The 17239-nt window shown below is 58.6% G+C and overlaps 1 protein-coding gene across 1 annotated transcript in view; it reads left to right on the top strand.

Annotated features, from left to right (window-relative positions):
* GRM4 (glutamate metabotropic receptor 4) overlaps positions 1 to 17239 on the top strand; it is a 102581-nt gene that overhangs the window by 40028 nt on the left and 45314 nt on the right. The window contains exon 2 of the mRNA XM_052648845.1: positions 269 to 485. Within this exon, the coding sequence (XP_052504805.1) occupies positions 269 to 485 (217 nt within the window). The remainder of the gene's footprint in view (positions 1 to 268; positions 486 to 17239) is intronic.

Consider the following 17239-nt stretch of genomic DNA (forward strand, 5'->3'; position numbering starts at 1 on the left):
GGGTAGGCATCGGGACCCTGAGGAGAGCTGTGGCAGGGCTGACCAACAGCTGGCTCAGTTCTCAGCCTCGGTTTCCTCCTCTGTTGAGGGGGGCTGGGACCTGCTCATCCCACGTCAAGAGGCCTCCCCTGGGTTGAGAGGAGGCCGTGCCTGCGGGAAGGGCCAGGACAGTCCCCAGGTGGGAGGCCGGTTGGGGTGTAGGGGCTGACACTGGCTGGGCAGGGTGGGGTGCCAGCCGCCCCCATCAGCGGCCCCTCTCGCCCCCCAGATCCCCCAGATCAGCTACGCCTCCACAGCTCCCGACCTGAGTGACAACAGCCGCTATGACTTCTTCTCCCGCGTGGTCCCCTCGGACACGTACCAGGCCCAGGCCATGGTGGACATCGTGCGCGCCCTCAAGTGGAACTACGTGTCCACGCTGGCCTCGGAGGGCAGCTACGGCGAGAGCGGCGTGGAGGCCTTCATGCAGAAGTCCCGAGAGGACGGTGAGTCTGCCCCGGGCTCCCGCTCAGGGCCGGGGTGGGGCTGTCCCCGCAGGGACCGCTCCCAGGACCTGCCGTGGGCTCTCCTCCTGCCCCGGGGCCCCCCTCATGGGCCTGAGCCTGTGGCCTCGTGGGCGGGCAGCTGGGTGGCTCCTGGAGGTGGGGGGTGGGCACGAATGACTCCTCTGGACACGGCCAGGCAGATGGAGGAACCGTCCATATTCCGGGCACGGGAACCTGTTCTTGGGCAGAGAGGAGGGGAAGGAGATGGGCATGGAGGGGGCCTTGTTCACGGGGGTCTCAGGGACTCAGGAGCCAGGGCCATCCTGGGAGCAAGGGTTTGTTGGCAGGACTGAGAATTCAGACTCCTTACAACTGAGCCGTCTGCTTGGGTGAGGGGCAGGGGTTGTGGGTGGGGCCGTGTGGCCTCAGTGGGTGGCATCTGGGGGGAGGATGGGACAGTGGCTTGTGTCCTCGGATCCTCCTCACTTTCCGCCAGCCCCCCTTCCCGCACAGAGCTCCCTGCGCTCCCAAATTGCTGTCCTTAAAGTGATAAAGGTTTTAGTTATCAGCGAGTAACGAGAGGCTAAGACAGGGTCAACTCCGGCAGGCCCACACTTGGGCCTCTGAGCCGGCCTTTCCGATGGCCCTCCTGGGGAGGGCAGTTGTGTGGGATAGCGGTGGGGGGTGTGTCCAGGGCAGCAGATGGGCCCCTGGGTTGGGGGCTCCCGCTGGGTTGGCTGACTCAGGGCAGTGGGCTAGAGGGACGGCTCCCCTAGTGCGTGGGGCATGGAGGAAAGCAGGAGAGGTCCCCTCCCCTCCTGGTAGACACCCTCCCCACAGAGGGAGCCCCTCCGCCTCCTCTCCCAAGGCCTGTCACTAAATAGCTCGCTGTGGAGCCCTCGACCTTGGGGATGGCGTCTATATATTTATACCCGGATAACCCCAGGACTCTAATTGCTTCTCCTAAGGATCGCAGAGTGTCCAGAGGCGGGCGTCGGTAACACCCTGCAGGTATAATCCTGCTATAAATCTCAGATAAGCCCCTTTAATTGTACAGCTGAAGCCCGCGGGTGGTTGTAACCTGGCGGAGGGCGGCAGGGTGGTGGAAGTGGGGCAGGGCTGATGGATGGCTGTGGCTCTGGGCCCCCCGCCCCCGTGCCCTCTGCTCCAGCAGCTGGGCCCCCACGCAAGGAAGCCAGGGTGGACAGAGCCCACTCCCACCTGCAGACAGGCTGGGCAGCATCAGAGCCCAGTCCCCAGCCCCTCCCTCTGAGGGCCCACCAGCCCTTGGCTCCTTTGCTCAGATTTGGGCTCCTCTCTGCACTATCTCCATCCATCCTCCCCGGCAGGCTCCTCTCCTCCTTGATGGCTTAAATCCTCCCCAAACAAGCCCACGGGCTGTTTCAGCTGCAGCCTTGGTCAGATTTGGAGACAGAGGTGCTGGTCGGGGGCGGGACAGAGGTCCAGATTCTTAGTGTCCAGAGGGACCGGGAAGACAACCCCAGACTCACATGGCCCTCTCTATGCCCCTGCATGTGCTGAGCCCCCATTTATATCCAGTGTCCTGAGTCATCCGCCCTACCTGGTGAAGTAGGTACCCCCATTGCACAGGGGAGGAAGCTGAGGCACGGAGAGACAGAGACCACATAATAGCTGGCGACAGGTCACAGAGCAAGCTAGAGGTGGAGGAAGGATGTGAACCCAGAACAGCGGCTCAGGACTTACAGGTTTTACCTGTGTCGCATTTTTGTCACTCTGCCTTCTGCCCACTTCCCAGCCACATAAACTGAGACCCGTGTGGACCAGCCCTGTGCAGGGGATGGGGGTGTGACAGTCACGCACACACACACACACACACACACACACACACACACACACACACACACACCTTCGGCCTGGAGGGACACATGCTGTTGTAGGTGAGGCTTGGGATTGGGGTGAGGTCTGGGCATTGGGTTTTGGCTGAAGCTAAGGCTATTGTCTGAAGTTTCTGTGAGCATCTAATCAAGCATTGAGTATTTTCTAGAAAATAGAAAGTCTGCTTAAGATTTGTAAAGGACTTCTAGAAAGATAAGAGCTCAGGGCCACAGCTGCACCTTCACAGTGCCCCCCGCCCCATGCGCTCCATCCCGTCACCAGAGGTCTGGCTTCCCACCAGGCTGGACCTCCAGTGTCCACAGACCCCTGCAGCCCCCGTGGGTCTCCCTGCCCTGCCTGCCAAATGAAATTTGATTTGGAGAGCTGTCTTTAGAGAGTGAAAAGAAAAGGGGAGAAAAAGCCGCGCTTCAGCAGCCCAAATTGAAATCAGAATTGAGCGGCCAGCAGAAAGGGGCTGCTGTACCTTGTAGCCTAATCCCTGTGAGAGATTAGAGATATCTCTGTCCATATATTGTATTGATTTGTCCTCTGAAGTATAAATCATCTTTGAGTTGCTCAGAGGTGCGCCAGAGAGTGGGGTGGTGGGGCGGGCTGAGGGTGCTGGTCTGGTGACAGCTGGGCCAGCAATCTCTGGGCGCCGACCGTGTGCTGGGCTCTGCTCCTGCAGGGAGCATACTTATGCCCATTTCATAGGTGAGGAAACTGAGGCCAGAGACGGTAGGTGGCTTTGCCAAGACCACATAACCAGAATGTGGAGGAGCTGGGTTTGGAGCCAGCTCTGCCCTCTGGGTGGGGTGCTCCTGAGCACGCAGCCCTGATGGGGCTTTTGGCAGAGGCCTTGGAGAAAGCCCCGATGCCATACTTCCTGGTCTCCATCAAAGTGCCCTCCTGCCCCCGCCACTGTGTCGCGTGGACTCTGCCCTGAGCCAGCCAGGGCCCTAGACTGAAGCCTGCCCTTTGGCAGGCACGCTCATTGCACGAATCCTGGTGACAACCTCGCGGGCCTGGTGTTTTGTCCTCTTTCATAGGTGAGGACGCCAAGGCTCAGAGGGGTGAGGTGCTTGCCTAGGCTCATACAGCAAGGGGCTGGAGCAACTGGAAGCCAGACTGTCAGAGCTGGTGTTCCCACCCCAGGCTCTCTGCCTCCCCAACACGGCGGTAGCAGCGTGTGGATAGGAGAGCGGCCATAACAGGCAGACCTGGGCTCCGACGAGGCCACTCACTGGCCACGCGATTCTCGGAAAGGCGCTCAGCAGCTCTTGGTTTTGATTTCCTCATCTGAAAAATGGGATAAAACTGGTTGTTATCAGAATTAAATGTGCTCCTGGCCCATGGAGGTGGGCACTCGGGAGCTCACATCAGAGAGTTATCATTAGGGGTCCTCCCTGGTGCTGGGCATTCCGGGGGAGGCCTGGGAGTGTTGGAAGGCCTGAGGGGGCCGCGCTGGGCCCTGTGCGGGGCTGCAGGCCATGTCCAGGGACAGGACGAGGGACAAGATCACGGGAGCCCAGGCCAGCCTGGTTCTTGAAGGAGAGCTGGTCTGGTGGCGAGAGGACCGCAGAGCGAGCCCCAGAGGCAGCCAGGGCAGGACGTGTGTGTGTGTGTGTGTGTGTGTGTGTGTGTGTGTGTGTGTGTGTGGTACACTAGGTGATCTCTGGGCTTGTGCCCGGAGGGCCTGCCCTGAGAGCAGGGCCGGTGTGAGGTGTGGGTGCGTGCCCCCTCTGTGTGCGGGGCGCTGCCTTCTGGCTGCAGGGCTCCCCCCTCTCTGCCATGTGGAGGCTGCCCAAGGGTGAGTTGAGTGGCAACAACCAGTCCTGGGATGAGGTATGCAGAGACCGTGTGAATCACCCTGGAGGGGGATGCAGGCTAGAGAGGATGGTGTGGGGCCCCGCCCTCAATGCCTCCCACCTCTGTCCCTGGTGCTCCCAGGGGCAGGGCTCTGGAGTGTGAACCTCTGTGCCCCCACAGCTTTTCTGTATCTGCAGGGGCCTGTGTGAGCCTGTTTACTTGTACTGGTGCTCCATTTCACAGATGAGGACAACTGAGGCTCAGGAAAGTCGAGGAGCCTGTCTAAGGTCACAGGGAAGTTGAGTGTCAGAGCCCAGGACTTCTGTGTGGGTGACAGGTGAAGGGGTGGTTAGTAGGTAACATGTACAAAGCACCCCCGTGAGCCAGACCCTGTTTTATGGGCTTCATAACTCATTTATCTTTCAGAACAACTCCATTATATGGAGGGCCATGCTGAGGCTCAGAGAGGTTAAGTAACTCTACTGAGGCTACACAGCTGGCTGGTAGCAGGAGGGGAATGAAGCCAGCTTGGCCTCCCTGTCTCTGGTGCGTGGGACTGAGAGGACACAGGTCAGCTCTCGGCAGGGGCCTCTCTGTGGTGTCCCCTGGGGGTCTGGTACTCCGGCGAGTGATTCCAGCTCCCTGGGCACATCTAGGCCTGTGCTCCTACGGTGGGAAGGAGATGGCCTTCCTGAGTGTGGCAGGAGGAGGTGTGGGGGCCTTAGGAGGATGCCTTGTCCCTCGCACGGTGGAAAATTCTAAAGCCTCGGCTCCCTGCCGTGTCCCCGCGTCCCCCATTGGTATTCCAGAGACGCGGGTGCGTCAAGCTGTTGCTGCTCTGACCTCCAGCTCCAGCTCCCCGGGCGGAGCGTCGGACCTGCATTTAGATGGCCCCTGTCCGCGCGGCTGGCTGGCAGGGCTGGCAGCTGGAGTCCCAAGGCTGGGGCACCTCTTCCCTCTGGCTCTGCGACATCTCTAGACTCAGCTTCTCGGGCTGTAAACGGAGGCTCTGAGGGGCTAAGGGAAGAGCTCGGCTACCTGGAAAGAGCTGTGCTGCCTGGGGGTGGGGGACCTGGTGCTGCTCATTCTTCTGGGAGAGCAGAGAGGAGGTTTGCTCCAGGGCACCCCCAGGACCCAGAACCCCCAAAGGGGAGGCCACTGGACGTTGCCTGCTCCCCTTTCTGCTGCCCACCACGCCACCCCCCACCCCAGAGCTTGTCTCCTTCCGCTCTGCTTCCAGTCTCTGCTGCAGCCACAGCAGCCTCCTCGCGGCCGCTCTGACACTCCAGGCACAAGCTAACCTCAGGGCCTTTGCACTGACTGCTCCCTTGGCCCGGAAAGCTCTGTCCCCGGCGGTCTAGGTGGCCTCCTCCTCAGGGCATTTGGCTGCCTTCTCAGCTGTGCGCGCTTCAGAGGCACCTCTCTGTGTCCCAGCGTGTCCCCAGCTCAAAACTCTCTATTCCCTCTTTCCTGCCCTGCTTTTGTTTTGTGCTTAAAGACTCATTCTTTGTCTTCTTTCTTTCTTTCTTTATTTGCCTGTGTTGGGTCTTAGTCCCGGCACACAGGATCTTCACTGTGTCATGGGAGATCTTTAGTTGCGAAGCATGGACTCTGGTTTTGGCTTACGGGCTTAGTTGCCCTGCAGCATGTGGGATCCTGGTTCCCTGACCAGGGATTGAACCCACGTCCCCTGCGTTGCAAGCCAGACTCGCCACCACTGGACCACCAGCGAAGTCCTCTGTTTTTCTTTATAGCACTTAACAAGTACACTTTTGGTTGTTTATGGTCCGTGACAGCAGAGCTTTTTTCTTGCCTGTTTTGTTTTCTGGTGCCTCCCCAGCCTCTAGCACAGTCCGTGGCACAGCATTCAGTCAGTAAATGTTGGTGGGATGGGTGATTGATCACGAAATTCAGCCAACTACTCCCTTCATAAGCCCTTCTTCCTATCCAGGCCTGAAAGGTTGCTCTCACAGTCCACAGAAAGGCAGATTGAGGCTGACAGAACACAGGCTTCTGGGGTTAGGCTGCCCTGGGGACCCTCTCCTCCCCTCTGCGCTCCAGCTACCTCCAACCCTATCCTGACCCACCGAGGACAGAAATCCTTCCCACTGCAGCGCCTGCCTTGGGATGCTTCATCGTGGCGTCCTGCCTGCCCCAGAGGACAGGAATAGGAAGACTCAGCCTTCCAGACCCTGCTCGAGTCTCCCCGCTGGCCTGGACTTCACGGATCTATTTCACATCCGCTGGGTACTCAGCCCCCGTGTGAGGAGAGGAGCGAGGCTGTGGGCCCTGCCGGCTCCCAGCGGGCGTGGGAAGAACAGTGCCCCGTCAGACCTGGCACCCTGCCCTCCTGCAGGAGGGGCCGGGGAGACTCTGGTTGAATAAGTGAATGAAGGGATGTGATGATGCGTGTGTGGTGAAGAGATAAATTCCAGGGCCGCAGGGGGCCCTGCCCAGCAGGGCCTGCAGGAGGGGCACGCTTGGATAAGTGGGGAGGAAGGAGGGGGCGTGCCAGGTGGGGGAACAGCGTGAGCAGGGGCCTGGAGGAGGAGGGACAGGCAGATGGGACCCCAGTGAGGGGCCTGGCCTGGTCCTAGTGGCTGTGGAATGGGGGCCCACGCTAGGCGGAGCTGAGCGGTTTCTTTCAGGCCAACCTTGCCTTTAACAATTTTTTTGGCCCTTGGAGTTGGTGTGTCTACTTGCCATGTCCAAATTCCTTAGGGCCCTGGGGAGTCTTCTCTGCCCATCGCGGCGGCTCTGAGCCAAGGCTCCCTGCAGACTTGTTGACCCATGCAGGCCTGTGATCTTCCCCTGGGGTTGGCCTCCTGGGAACCCCAGTCACCCCTGCCCCAGTGCCTGCTAAATTTCCCCTCTTCTTCTACTTGGCTGGGCCCCTTGAGGCCGGGGAAGGGTAGGACCCCTCCCTTCTTGCCCCTTGCCCTCCCTCGCACACGGCGGGGCCTCCGCAGATGTGTGTAGGATGAAGAGATGAGCAGCCCTGTGCTCTCAGGAGGGTCACTGCCCTTCTGCGCCTCCGTCTCTCGTCTGTAACAGGAGCGGCATGTCAGCTCACCTGCAGGGTTGGCTCTGACAGCCGGCAGGCTGGGTGCCCTTAGTCCGAGGCCTCTGTCTCCAGGCACCCTTCTTGTAAGTGAAGGCTCATTATGGGGGCACTTCGGGCTTGGTCTTTTGGTTCAGGGATGATTGGGGCCAATTGCATGGAGACAGAGCCTGGAGCATGTGACCTTCTCACCCTCAGTTAGGTAAAATGTGGTTGAGATTAGCCGAGGTTGGGGGGAGCCGGAGGCAGGGAGGGGTCCTGCCACTGGCTTTTTGGGTTGGTGTATATGATGGCTGGTAGCATCTTCCTGGGGGTAGAACTCACCTCGCCGCCCAGGGAGCTGCAGCTGGGGCCCAGCGTTCCCTGCCCGCTGATCGTGCATTTTCCAAGGATGTGGGAGGGGGGTGGGCCCTTCTTCGGAGCCAGTTCCCACCATTCTAGCTTATCAACCAGGAGGTTGCCCCAAACCTGAGACCAATTGTGTCTTCTGCCCATCACCATACTGTGGGTGGAAATTAAGTGGACTTGGCTTAGGCGCCCTGCTCTGAGCCATGTGGCCTCCCATGGGCCAGCTGTGTCTCCTGGCCTCCTGGGAGATTGGCAAGGTGCTGGCGCCAGTGTGACTGCTCTGTGATGGCCACGCCAGTCTCTGTCCTGCTATGAGGATGAACCCTGAGCTGCCTGGCCCGCCGTGGGGACTTCGCCTGTCCGCTTTAATTTCTCTGCCCTCTGGCCTTTGGTGTGAGGCTGGCACCTCTTGATCTTGTGAGTCCTGTGGTTTGGGTGTCACCAAGGCACCTCTCCTCTCTCTCTGACTCATCTCTGATGTGTTTACCCTGACCTTATCATGACGGGGACATGCTCCCTTCCGAGTTCGCCTCTAACCTTGATGGGATTGGCAGGAGGAAGGAGATGGTAGACACCAAGCCCTTTTCGCTCTGACTTTGCACTCCTTCCCTCTTGGACAGTTCAGTTCAGTCGCTCAGTCGTGTCCGACTCTTTGTGACCCCATGGACTGCAGCATGCCAGGCCTCCCTGTCCCTTGACAGGAAGCAACTTTTTCTTTCACTGGCCTTTTCTGTGGAACGTTTGAAGATTTCTTCTGGGTCTAACGTTTCCCTTTGCTAGTTGCAGCCCCTTCGTGGCTTTGGCCTTCTTCATGCCATCTTCCCCAGATGGTGCGGTAGGGTGGGGGGCCACCTTGAACAGTCACTTAAGGGCTCTGGGCCTCAGTTTCCACCTCATTCAACAGGAAAGTTAACAGCACTTCCCTTCTGGCTCTCCGGCGGGGCGCACTGAGCATGGAGGGGATTATTCAGCAGAGTGGGATGTGGAGCATCCGGTTCCAGTCCTGGCCCTGCCTTTGGGTGGCTGTGTGCGACTCTGAGCCTCAGCTCCATCCCCGTGTGCAGGTGGTTCGGCAGAGGAGACCCCCGTGATTTGGGTCTCCGTGTGCCTCATCCACCTCTCTCTTTTCTGTCCTCACCACGCGGGGGTCCGGGTATCACCGGCTTGGCCTCTGGCTTCCACTCTGCCTGTGTCCTTGGGCCCAGACCTGAGCCTACAGCGTAGCCTCACACGCAGCACCTGTTTCCTCAGCTTGTTTGGCCTCTTTGGTTGTGTTACCTCTGAGCCTTTTGACGAATGAACCTCTCAGCCTGGTCTGAACCCCACTGTATTTGAGTTCATTTCCTGCCCTTGTTTCTTCCTCCTCCCTTTCTCTGAGCCTCCGCACTGGGAGCACGCTGGGTTCCGTCCTCCCGGGCTCCCATGTTTAGGGGTCCTTTCTGACTTTTCCCCCTTTGTTAACGAGCAGGCGGCAGAGGTGTTGACTCTTCCCTACCCCCACCCAGTTTGGGCCTTGACTTCCAGAAAGCCCTCTTGACCTCCTTGCTGACTACTGAGGTTGAGCCTGTTTTCCTATCTGAGGTCCCAGTACTCCCAGCCCTCTACTCTGGGCTTCTCAGGGGTGTCATCAAAGCAAGCCCCAGCCCCCATTTCCCTGCAGCCCCGGGACACTGTGAGCTCGTGGCTTCCTTCCCTTCTGTCCCGAGGCTCCTTCTTCAGGAGCTGCTGGGTGTCCCAGGAGGGCTCTGGTCTCAGGGTCACCCCCTACTCCTGTGTGGCCTTAGACAAGTCACTGCCCCTTCCTGAGCTTTCCAGTTCTTCGTGAGACGAGGCAGGGGCTGTGCACCGTCTTCAGTGGGCGCGTGCACATCGTGGGCACACGGAGGGATGTCTGCAGCCGTTTCTTCCCCTTGTTACCCTGTGTCGTCTGCCTAGCCCTCTTCCCAGAGCCTCTGAGCCCCAGGCTCTGCCTCCTGCGCTGGCCCCTCAGCCAGCACAGCCCAGACTGTGTGAAGCCTGAAGGACCTCCTTGTGTTTTAATGTGCAGTTTTCCAGGGAGCATTTCATTAACCACACCCACTGCAGCCGCCGGGCCCTGGCCCCAGCCCCTACACAGGTGCCCTGAAAATTGTCCCCCTTTTATCGAGGAAGTGGCCGTGGTCCAGGCTGCCTGCGGGCTGGCCTTCACAGCGTGTCAGAGGCAGAGTTTGCATTCAGGTCTATGTGACTCCAGAGCCCGAGGGAAGGAAGGAGGGAGGGGCCTCCTTTCAATGATGTGTGGGATGTCTCATCCAGCTTCTCCCGGGAAGCGCTGCGGGGTCAGTCAGATGGACGGACCTCGGAGGACGACCCCGCCCCCTCAACACACACAGGCCAGAGGTTCTCGCAGGACCAGGGAAGTGGGGGAGGCAGCTTCTGTGACGTGGAATGTGAGTGTGACGGGAGTTACTGAGGGAGTTACTGAGTCACGTGTGGCTGTGGATGAGCCTGCGAGGGGTTCTGTCTAAAAGTGGGCGTCACAGGGCATGGAGGTCGGGAGGAACGCATTGTCTTTTTAATGATGGCTTCCCTCGTGCTCCTGGGGTTTTTGAGGACTCAGAAGAAGGGAGTCCAGGCCTCCAGATCATAGAGCCTGCTCTGTGGGGATGTGGCTGGCGAGGAGGGCAGTGGAGGCACTTCTTCAGCCCGTTCACCCCTCACTTCTATGCAGTCATTTATTCATTTGCTGGAAAGATATTTGTTGAGACCCTACTGTGTGCTAGGCATTTAGCCAGGACATGGGGGAGACAGCAGTGGACCAAAGAAATGAAGATCCCTGATCTTGTGAGCTCACGTTTGGGGAGAGGGATAGAAGCAACTTACTGTAAACAAGTAAAGGCTTCACCATATAATGGACTTTCAGGTAAGAACTGATGGGCATTGCTATAAAGAAGAAAAAAGCCAGATAAGTAGACAGAGGGGCAGGAAGGGGAGAGTGTCATACGGGTGGTCAAGGAAGGCTTTTCTGCACAGGTGAACTTTGGGCAGAGCCCTAAATACAGGGAGGGAGTGAGCCACGCAGAGATGTGTGGGAAGAATGCCCCAGGGAGGGCTACTGACAGGCGCAAAGGCCCTGAGAGCCTTCCTGGGGGATAGCCAAGCGGCAAGAGCACAGTGAGTGAGGGGCAGAGAAGTGGAAGAGGAGGGGAAGGTCATGGGGGCCTCCTGGCCTCTCTGAGGACTTTGGCTTTTGATTTGAGTGAGATGGGAGCCGTGGGAGGGTTGTGAACAGAGGAGAGATGTGGATGGCCTTGAGGCAAGGCCAGTGAGGAGGGTACTGCTGTCCTCCAGGCAAGACGTGATGACCAAGAAGTGAGTGGCAGTGGTGAGAAGGGACAGGTCTGGGGATGTTGTGAAGCACTAGCCCGCACGTCTTGCTCCCAGGTTGTGTGTGGGCAGAGGGGAAGAGAATGGCCCAGGTGCCCCTGGATTCCGTGGTGGACAGCGCCAGCACCAGACCCTGGGGAAGCCCTGGTTGGCTCGGGTCCCCAAGAATGGCCAATCCCTGGATGCTGCTCGGAGCCTCATCTGTAAAGTGCTGGTCCCTTCCCCTCAGTTTTGTTATAAATTCCTCTTTTAGCCAAATATGTTTATTTCTGGGCATTGCTGTGAATCCTTTTTGTGATGAGGCTGGTCTGAATGCAGCTATATAGCTGGGATGAGGTCTGGAAGCAATTGTTTTCGAAAATCTTTGCATCTGGCCAAATTGTTCTTGTACGGGGTGGGAGGTGCAGAAAGGTAACTGCGGGAAGGGGAAGGGGAGCTTCCTTGAAGAGCGAATGGTAAGAGGAGAGCCTTGAAGAACCGTGGGCCTGTCCCAGAGGAGCAGCAGGGTGCTCTGGGTAGGGGAGCTGAGTGACTAAACTTGGTTTTTCATGATGCCTTCCTTCTGAGAGTGAGGAGGGGGGCTGCATTCCTAACAATAAGGGGGGTGGGCCGCCTCACGGCAGACAATGCTAACCCTCAGGCCTACCATGGACTTGCCGTGTGTCTGAAGAAGTCACCATTCTTTGGCTCTCAGTTTCTCCATCTGTAAAATGGGGGCAATTGCATTCTTTACTGTGCTGGTTATTGTCTGACAAAAATGGGTGGATTAGCCATCAGAAAGGCCAAGAAAGGGCTGGAGGGGTGAGGAGCTGCCTCTGCGGCCTCAGACCCCACGGGTGAGCACTTGGCCTTTTCCTTGTTGGCCGCTTCCCCGCCCCTTGTGACCATCCTCCTCATTCTCCCTGACTCGCATGGTGTGTTACATCTGTGCCCCATTTTGCTGTAGACAGAGTGATCATATGGATATTCTATGCAAATTCTCATTTTTAATGAGCCAGAAGGAAAGCTAACAACCATCTTGCAGACGTCTTGGGGCTCAAGGGAGGCCTTGGGATGGGGGAAGCAGGACAAAGTGACAAGCGAGTGGAGAGAGGAGGGAGGGAAGGGAAGGGGCTAGAGCGGGTGGGGGGATGCAGTAGGGGCTGTGGGTGGGGTGAGGGGAGGGGAACAGGCTCTGTTTCCCATCTCTCAAAACTACTCTGCCTGCCCTGTTTTAAGACGGGGAAACAGGCTCGGAGAGACGTGCCAACTCGCCAGACACCCCAGAAACTGGGAGAGAGAGACACAAAGGCAGGGGAGAGGGAGCGGACGGGTTGGAGAAAGGGAAGGTGGCGGCATCCGGGACGAGGCTCTGGCTTATGGGGCTTGGTTTCCTCATCTGCATGATGGTCAGTGCCTAAGTCGTGGGCTGATTGGGAGGAGCTGATGAGAGAACAGGTGCAGACACGCATGACTGAGGAGCGCTGCCAGCATGCGCGGGCCGTGGAGTCGCGCGTGTGTGTGGGGGGGCAGGGGGTGGGTGGGGAGACGGAAAGGAGGGCAGATGGGGTGCGAGGCCTTCTGCACAATCGGCCAGCTCCTAGTTAGTCCGTTTGCCCATTTGTACATTCATTCACTCATTCTTCAGCAGCTGTGGTCTAATTCATAGACGGAAGTCAGCTTCCCAAGGGCAGGATTCTCGTCTGTCCTATTCATGGCTGTCCCCACAGCATCTAGGGCAGCACGTGGCCCTGGGAGGACCTTAGTAGGTCATTGCCGGATCAGTGGATGCTCTGTGCTCAGCAGTGGGCCCAGCAGTGGGCCAGGAAGTGTGCCCGGCAGTGGCCGCTCCCTGGAGGCATCTAGTCCAAAAGTTTCCCTTCCCTGTGGTACATGCAGTACCTGAGTTATTGGGATGGTTACGGGCACCCAGCAGAGAAGGAGCCTGGGGACACCTACGAAGACTTCCTGGAGGAGGAGGCCTGCGCTGAGTCTTCATGAGCTGACAGGAGCTGGCTTGAAGGGTCTGGGAAGGGGAACTGGGCGTAAAGCAAAGGGGACAGTCTGCTGTTGGGAACTGCAGGTCCTGTTGGAGGCGGGGAGTGTGGAAGATGAGGCCGCAGGGCTTTGGGACCCGAGGGAGGTGAGGTGAGAGCCAGTGAAGGTGGGAGGGAAGGGCATGCTGGGGTGGGATGGGCTTTGGTGGGGCAGTGGGTGATTGGGCTGGGTAGGCGGAGGTTGTCATGCTGGCGTGGGGCTCTGGTCGGGTCAGGTTGTGTCCACAGGAGTCAGGGATGGAGCACGGGGGATTAGAGCCTGAGAGGTCAGCTGGCTGCTGCCTCAGGTGAGGCTGGACCTGTCCCTGGGGCATGGAGCCAGCCTGGAGAGGCTCTCTGGGCTCTGGTTTAGATTTTAGAAAGGACCTCTCAACTGTAGGCAGTCCCACCCGGGCCAGAGTGCCTGGGGTGCGTTTAAATGTCAGTGTAAATATCACAGTGACTCAAGTCCCCTCTCATACTTAGTGCCCAGAGTCCCAGGATGTCCTTTTGTATTGCAACACGGGACCATCTCTTACTCTGAAACACGTCTAGCCCCAAAGGCCTATTGCGAAAAATCAGTAGACTGTCGGGTCCTCTGCCCCAGCTCTGGTGTTCCACAGAGAGGGCAAGATCAGCCGAGCACCCATCCCCACGTCCCCTCCGCAGGTGCCCTCCTGAGACCCCCTTAGGGCTGCTCTCGGGATCCAGGCTTGGAGTCCCCTTTCCATCCCTCCCTGGTCCCTGTCTCTCCACTCCCATATCTGGCCAAGCAGGCTCTCAGGTTACGGGGCTCCAAGCTTTCCCCCAACATCATCAGGAGAGCCTGGGACAGGTTTTGGGGGGTGGGGTGAGCATTTCTCCAGCTCAGGGCCACATCTGGGCCTCTGGCCCTGGCCTTTGTCCATCAGCTCTTGCTAACCCGAGTCATAGGCAGCCCAGAGCCTAAGGAGAGCCTCTGATGGTCCACAGGGCTGGCTGGGGTCTGCTCTGTCCTCGCCACACCCTCCACCACGGCCAGTCTCGGGGGCACACTCACACCCACTGTCTGTCCTTCTTCCCAGTCGAGGGGTCAGCAGCCCCGTTTTTTGGCTGAGGAAGCTGGAGCCTCACCCCGGGTACGTCCAGAGCTGAGGCTGGGCTCAGCCCCCCATCCCTTCCATGTCCTGCTGTTCTGCCATCAGAAGGGTCGGCTTGAAGAGCCCGAGTCAGGCTCCTGTTGGGGAGGGGGCAAGGGCTGGTGTGGGAAGGTCCGGGAGGACTTCATTACCCAGTGCCTGCTTGGGGCACCTTGGGAGGGCCCGCCGCCGGCGGGGAGACATGCTTGGCCTGCCTGGGTAATTACATCTCAACATTTCATTTTGCTTGTCAGTTTCCACTTCCCGGGGATGTGGGCTCCTAAATATTTCATCCCAGTCTGCAGCCTCCTGTTCCTCTCCCGCCAAACCGCAGGCCCGGCTACTGGGCTGGAGCTGGCCAGAGGTCGTCTTCTACATGCCCCTGCCTCTCAACAGGTGTCCCCACCACCAGCCCAGAGCCGGCTCCTCTTCCCAAGGGGTCTGGGGTAAAGAGGCCAGGCAGACAACATTTTCAGAAACTAGAGTCGGTTCAACCAACACTGAACACCTGCTGTGCAGGAAACCAGGGAGTGAGGAAAGAGAAAAACACCGTCTGCCCTTGAACAGGTTTATGGGCTGATGGAGAAAACGATCAAGTGTTACACAAGCAAACGTTTGTTGAGTAGCTGTGTGCCGGGCACCGTTGCACATATTAATCCAGTTGTTCTTCATGCCTTACTAGGAGGAGACGAAGCTGAGAGGGGTGAGTAACTTGCCCAGGGTCACAGCTAAGAAGTAGCAGAGCAGGATCTGAACTCGGGCAGCCTGGCTCCAGCCCTCACGCCTTTAAGTGCAGGGGTTCCTAAACCAGCAACCTAGGCAGGGGATGGAAGGTTCCAGGGGGGAGGGGTGTGGTGAGAGCCTGGGTGGGCGGCGGCACATCCCCACCGCGGGAGCATCTCGGGTGTTTCGTGGGGGAGAGGTGGAGAAGCAGAGCCCCGAGGCGGGGCTGGGCAGGCAGGAAAGCAGAGGGGGGCTTTTCCTGCAGGGGGACCAGCCAAGGCTCCAGGGCAGGGACGTTCGAGTTGCCTTGGAGAAAGTGGTCTCGCTGTGGAGTGTGGAGTTGTGAGGCCAGGGAAGGGGCTGAAAAGCTGCTCTGTGACCTCACCCTCCAGGTATGTCGCTGGAGCTGAGGGTCTTGTTCTGAAAGGGGTTTTTCAGCAGATGACTCTGAACTAGTGCTCAGCAGTGCTGGGTCTGACTGCTGACCAGCCCAACTTGCCGTGTGAAGCTTGGGCAGACTCCTTTCCCTCTCTGAACCAACTCTGAGAAGTCGATGGGATTCCCTCAGCTGAGGAATACTGGGGAATTCCTCAGTATTAGGAACTCAGAATAGCTGGGGATTTCCCTGGTGGTCCAGTGGCTATGACTCCATGCTCCCAAGGTGGGGGGCCCCGGGTTTGATCTCTGGTCAGGGAATTAGATCCTGTGTGCCGCAACTGAGACTTATCACTGCCAAATACATAAATATTAAAAAATTGATTATTATTGTATATAAAACAAGAAGAATGCCCAGGATGGCTACTGAGAGTAGAGGAAGGTGGGCCCTAGAGGGCTGGGTTGGGGCGAGGTCTCCTGGCGGGTGGCCTGGAGCGGGTCGGCCGGAACCAGACACCTGTCTGTGCCTTCCACCACAGCCCCCTCCCTCCATCTCCTGCCTCCAAACACCTTTGCTTCCTTCTCTCTCTCTCTCTTTTTTCTCCCAGCTTTTCTCGCTTCAAAGGTGTTTTGCCTAAATGGGTTTGTGTTAAGATATTAGGTCGATCACTCAGCAAATTTCCCTCTGCTCAGAGCGGCGCACCATGAATAATGCAGCTCTGAGCAGCCCTCGCTGCCCAGCAGCCTCCCAGGGAGGGGGCGGCAGCGCTCAGCTCGAGGGGTCTGAGCCCCACAGCGGCCCTGGCTGGTCCCCCCTGCAGCCTGCCTCTTCTGGTCCCCAAAATATGCCCCTTGGGGCCGGGCTGTCCATGGGTGATCCCTTTAATTCTCACAACACCCCTGATGTGTCTGGAGGGTGGTGAGCATGCCGTCCCATTTTACAGATTCAGAGGTTCAGAGAGGTTCAAAGAGGCTGGGCGATTTGGCTCTCATCATCACGTAGGGGCCAGACGTGGGACAAGGGCCTGTCTGTGCCCGGCCGCGGCCCTGTCTGTGTCCAGCCTCGGCCCCCGTGTCACAGAAGGCCGGCTCTCTGGTGGTGGTGTCCCTGCATCCGCAGGTCTAGCCCAGGTCTCCCCGGGGGCGGGTGGGCGTGAGTGGACGGCCTGGTTGCAGAGGGGAGATGCAGGTTTCTCCCAGAGCCGGGCACTGAGGTGGCCGGGTGGGTAGTTGCTGGGTGACAGAGGTGCTGTTCCCTTCCTCCAGGGGCCATCCCAGCCCCTGCCAGCACCCCCAGCCAGGCCCCCGTGCTCCGGTAGCAAAGGTGAGGTGTTGATGCTGCTAAGGGTTGGCTGGTGGCTCCAAGGAGGTGTGGGCAGCTGACCTGTGTGTCTGGGTCTGCGGCTGTGTGTAGGGTGTGACTTGTGGGGGTTGGGTGTGGTGAGTGGTTGTGTGAGGCGGTGTGGTTACTGTGTGAGCTTGTGTTGCTGTGATCTTGTGTGGGGTGGCAGTGATGTGTGGTTTGTGACTTTGTGAGGGTGTGTGTTACCACGTGTATGGGCCGGGTGGGGAGATGAACTGAGAGTGTTTGGGAAAGGAGGGTTGTGTGTCCTGCCTTGGACAGTCCCTGGGCCTCTAGGCTCGGGCCGCGGGTTCTGCCCAGCAGGTTCTGTCCCTGGAGACGGTGCTCAGTGTCGCCTGTCTCGCTGGCCCCCAGAGCATCCTCACAGCCCTGGGTCCTGAAGTGACGTCCTGACGCGGCCCCTGCCTCTCTGCCTTTGCAGCCCCACCCCCACTAGGACTCACTCACTCCCCAGAGGCTTTGGCTCCCGGAGGCTGACCCAGGCTTTCACAAATACCATTTGACCCTCTAGCCCCACCAGGTGGAGTTTTTTTTTTTTAAGTCCTGCCTTATTTTACTGATGGTAAGCCTGATGCTCAGAGATGCTAAGTAACTTCTCCAAAGTCACACAGCCAAGGTCCTCCCTGGTGGTCCAGTGGCTCTGCCCTCCAGTGCAGGGGACACAGGTTCGATTCCTGATTGGGAAACCAAGATCCCACATGCCTTGGGGTGACTGTGCC

The sequence above is a fragment of the Budorcas taxicolor genome, chromosome 11 (assembly GCF_023091745.1).
Source record: "Budorcas taxicolor isolate Tak-1 chromosome 11, Takin1.1, whole genome shotgun sequence".
Taxonomy (NCBI): Eukaryota; Metazoa; Chordata; class Mammalia; order Artiodactyla; family Bovidae; genus Budorcas; species Budorcas taxicolor.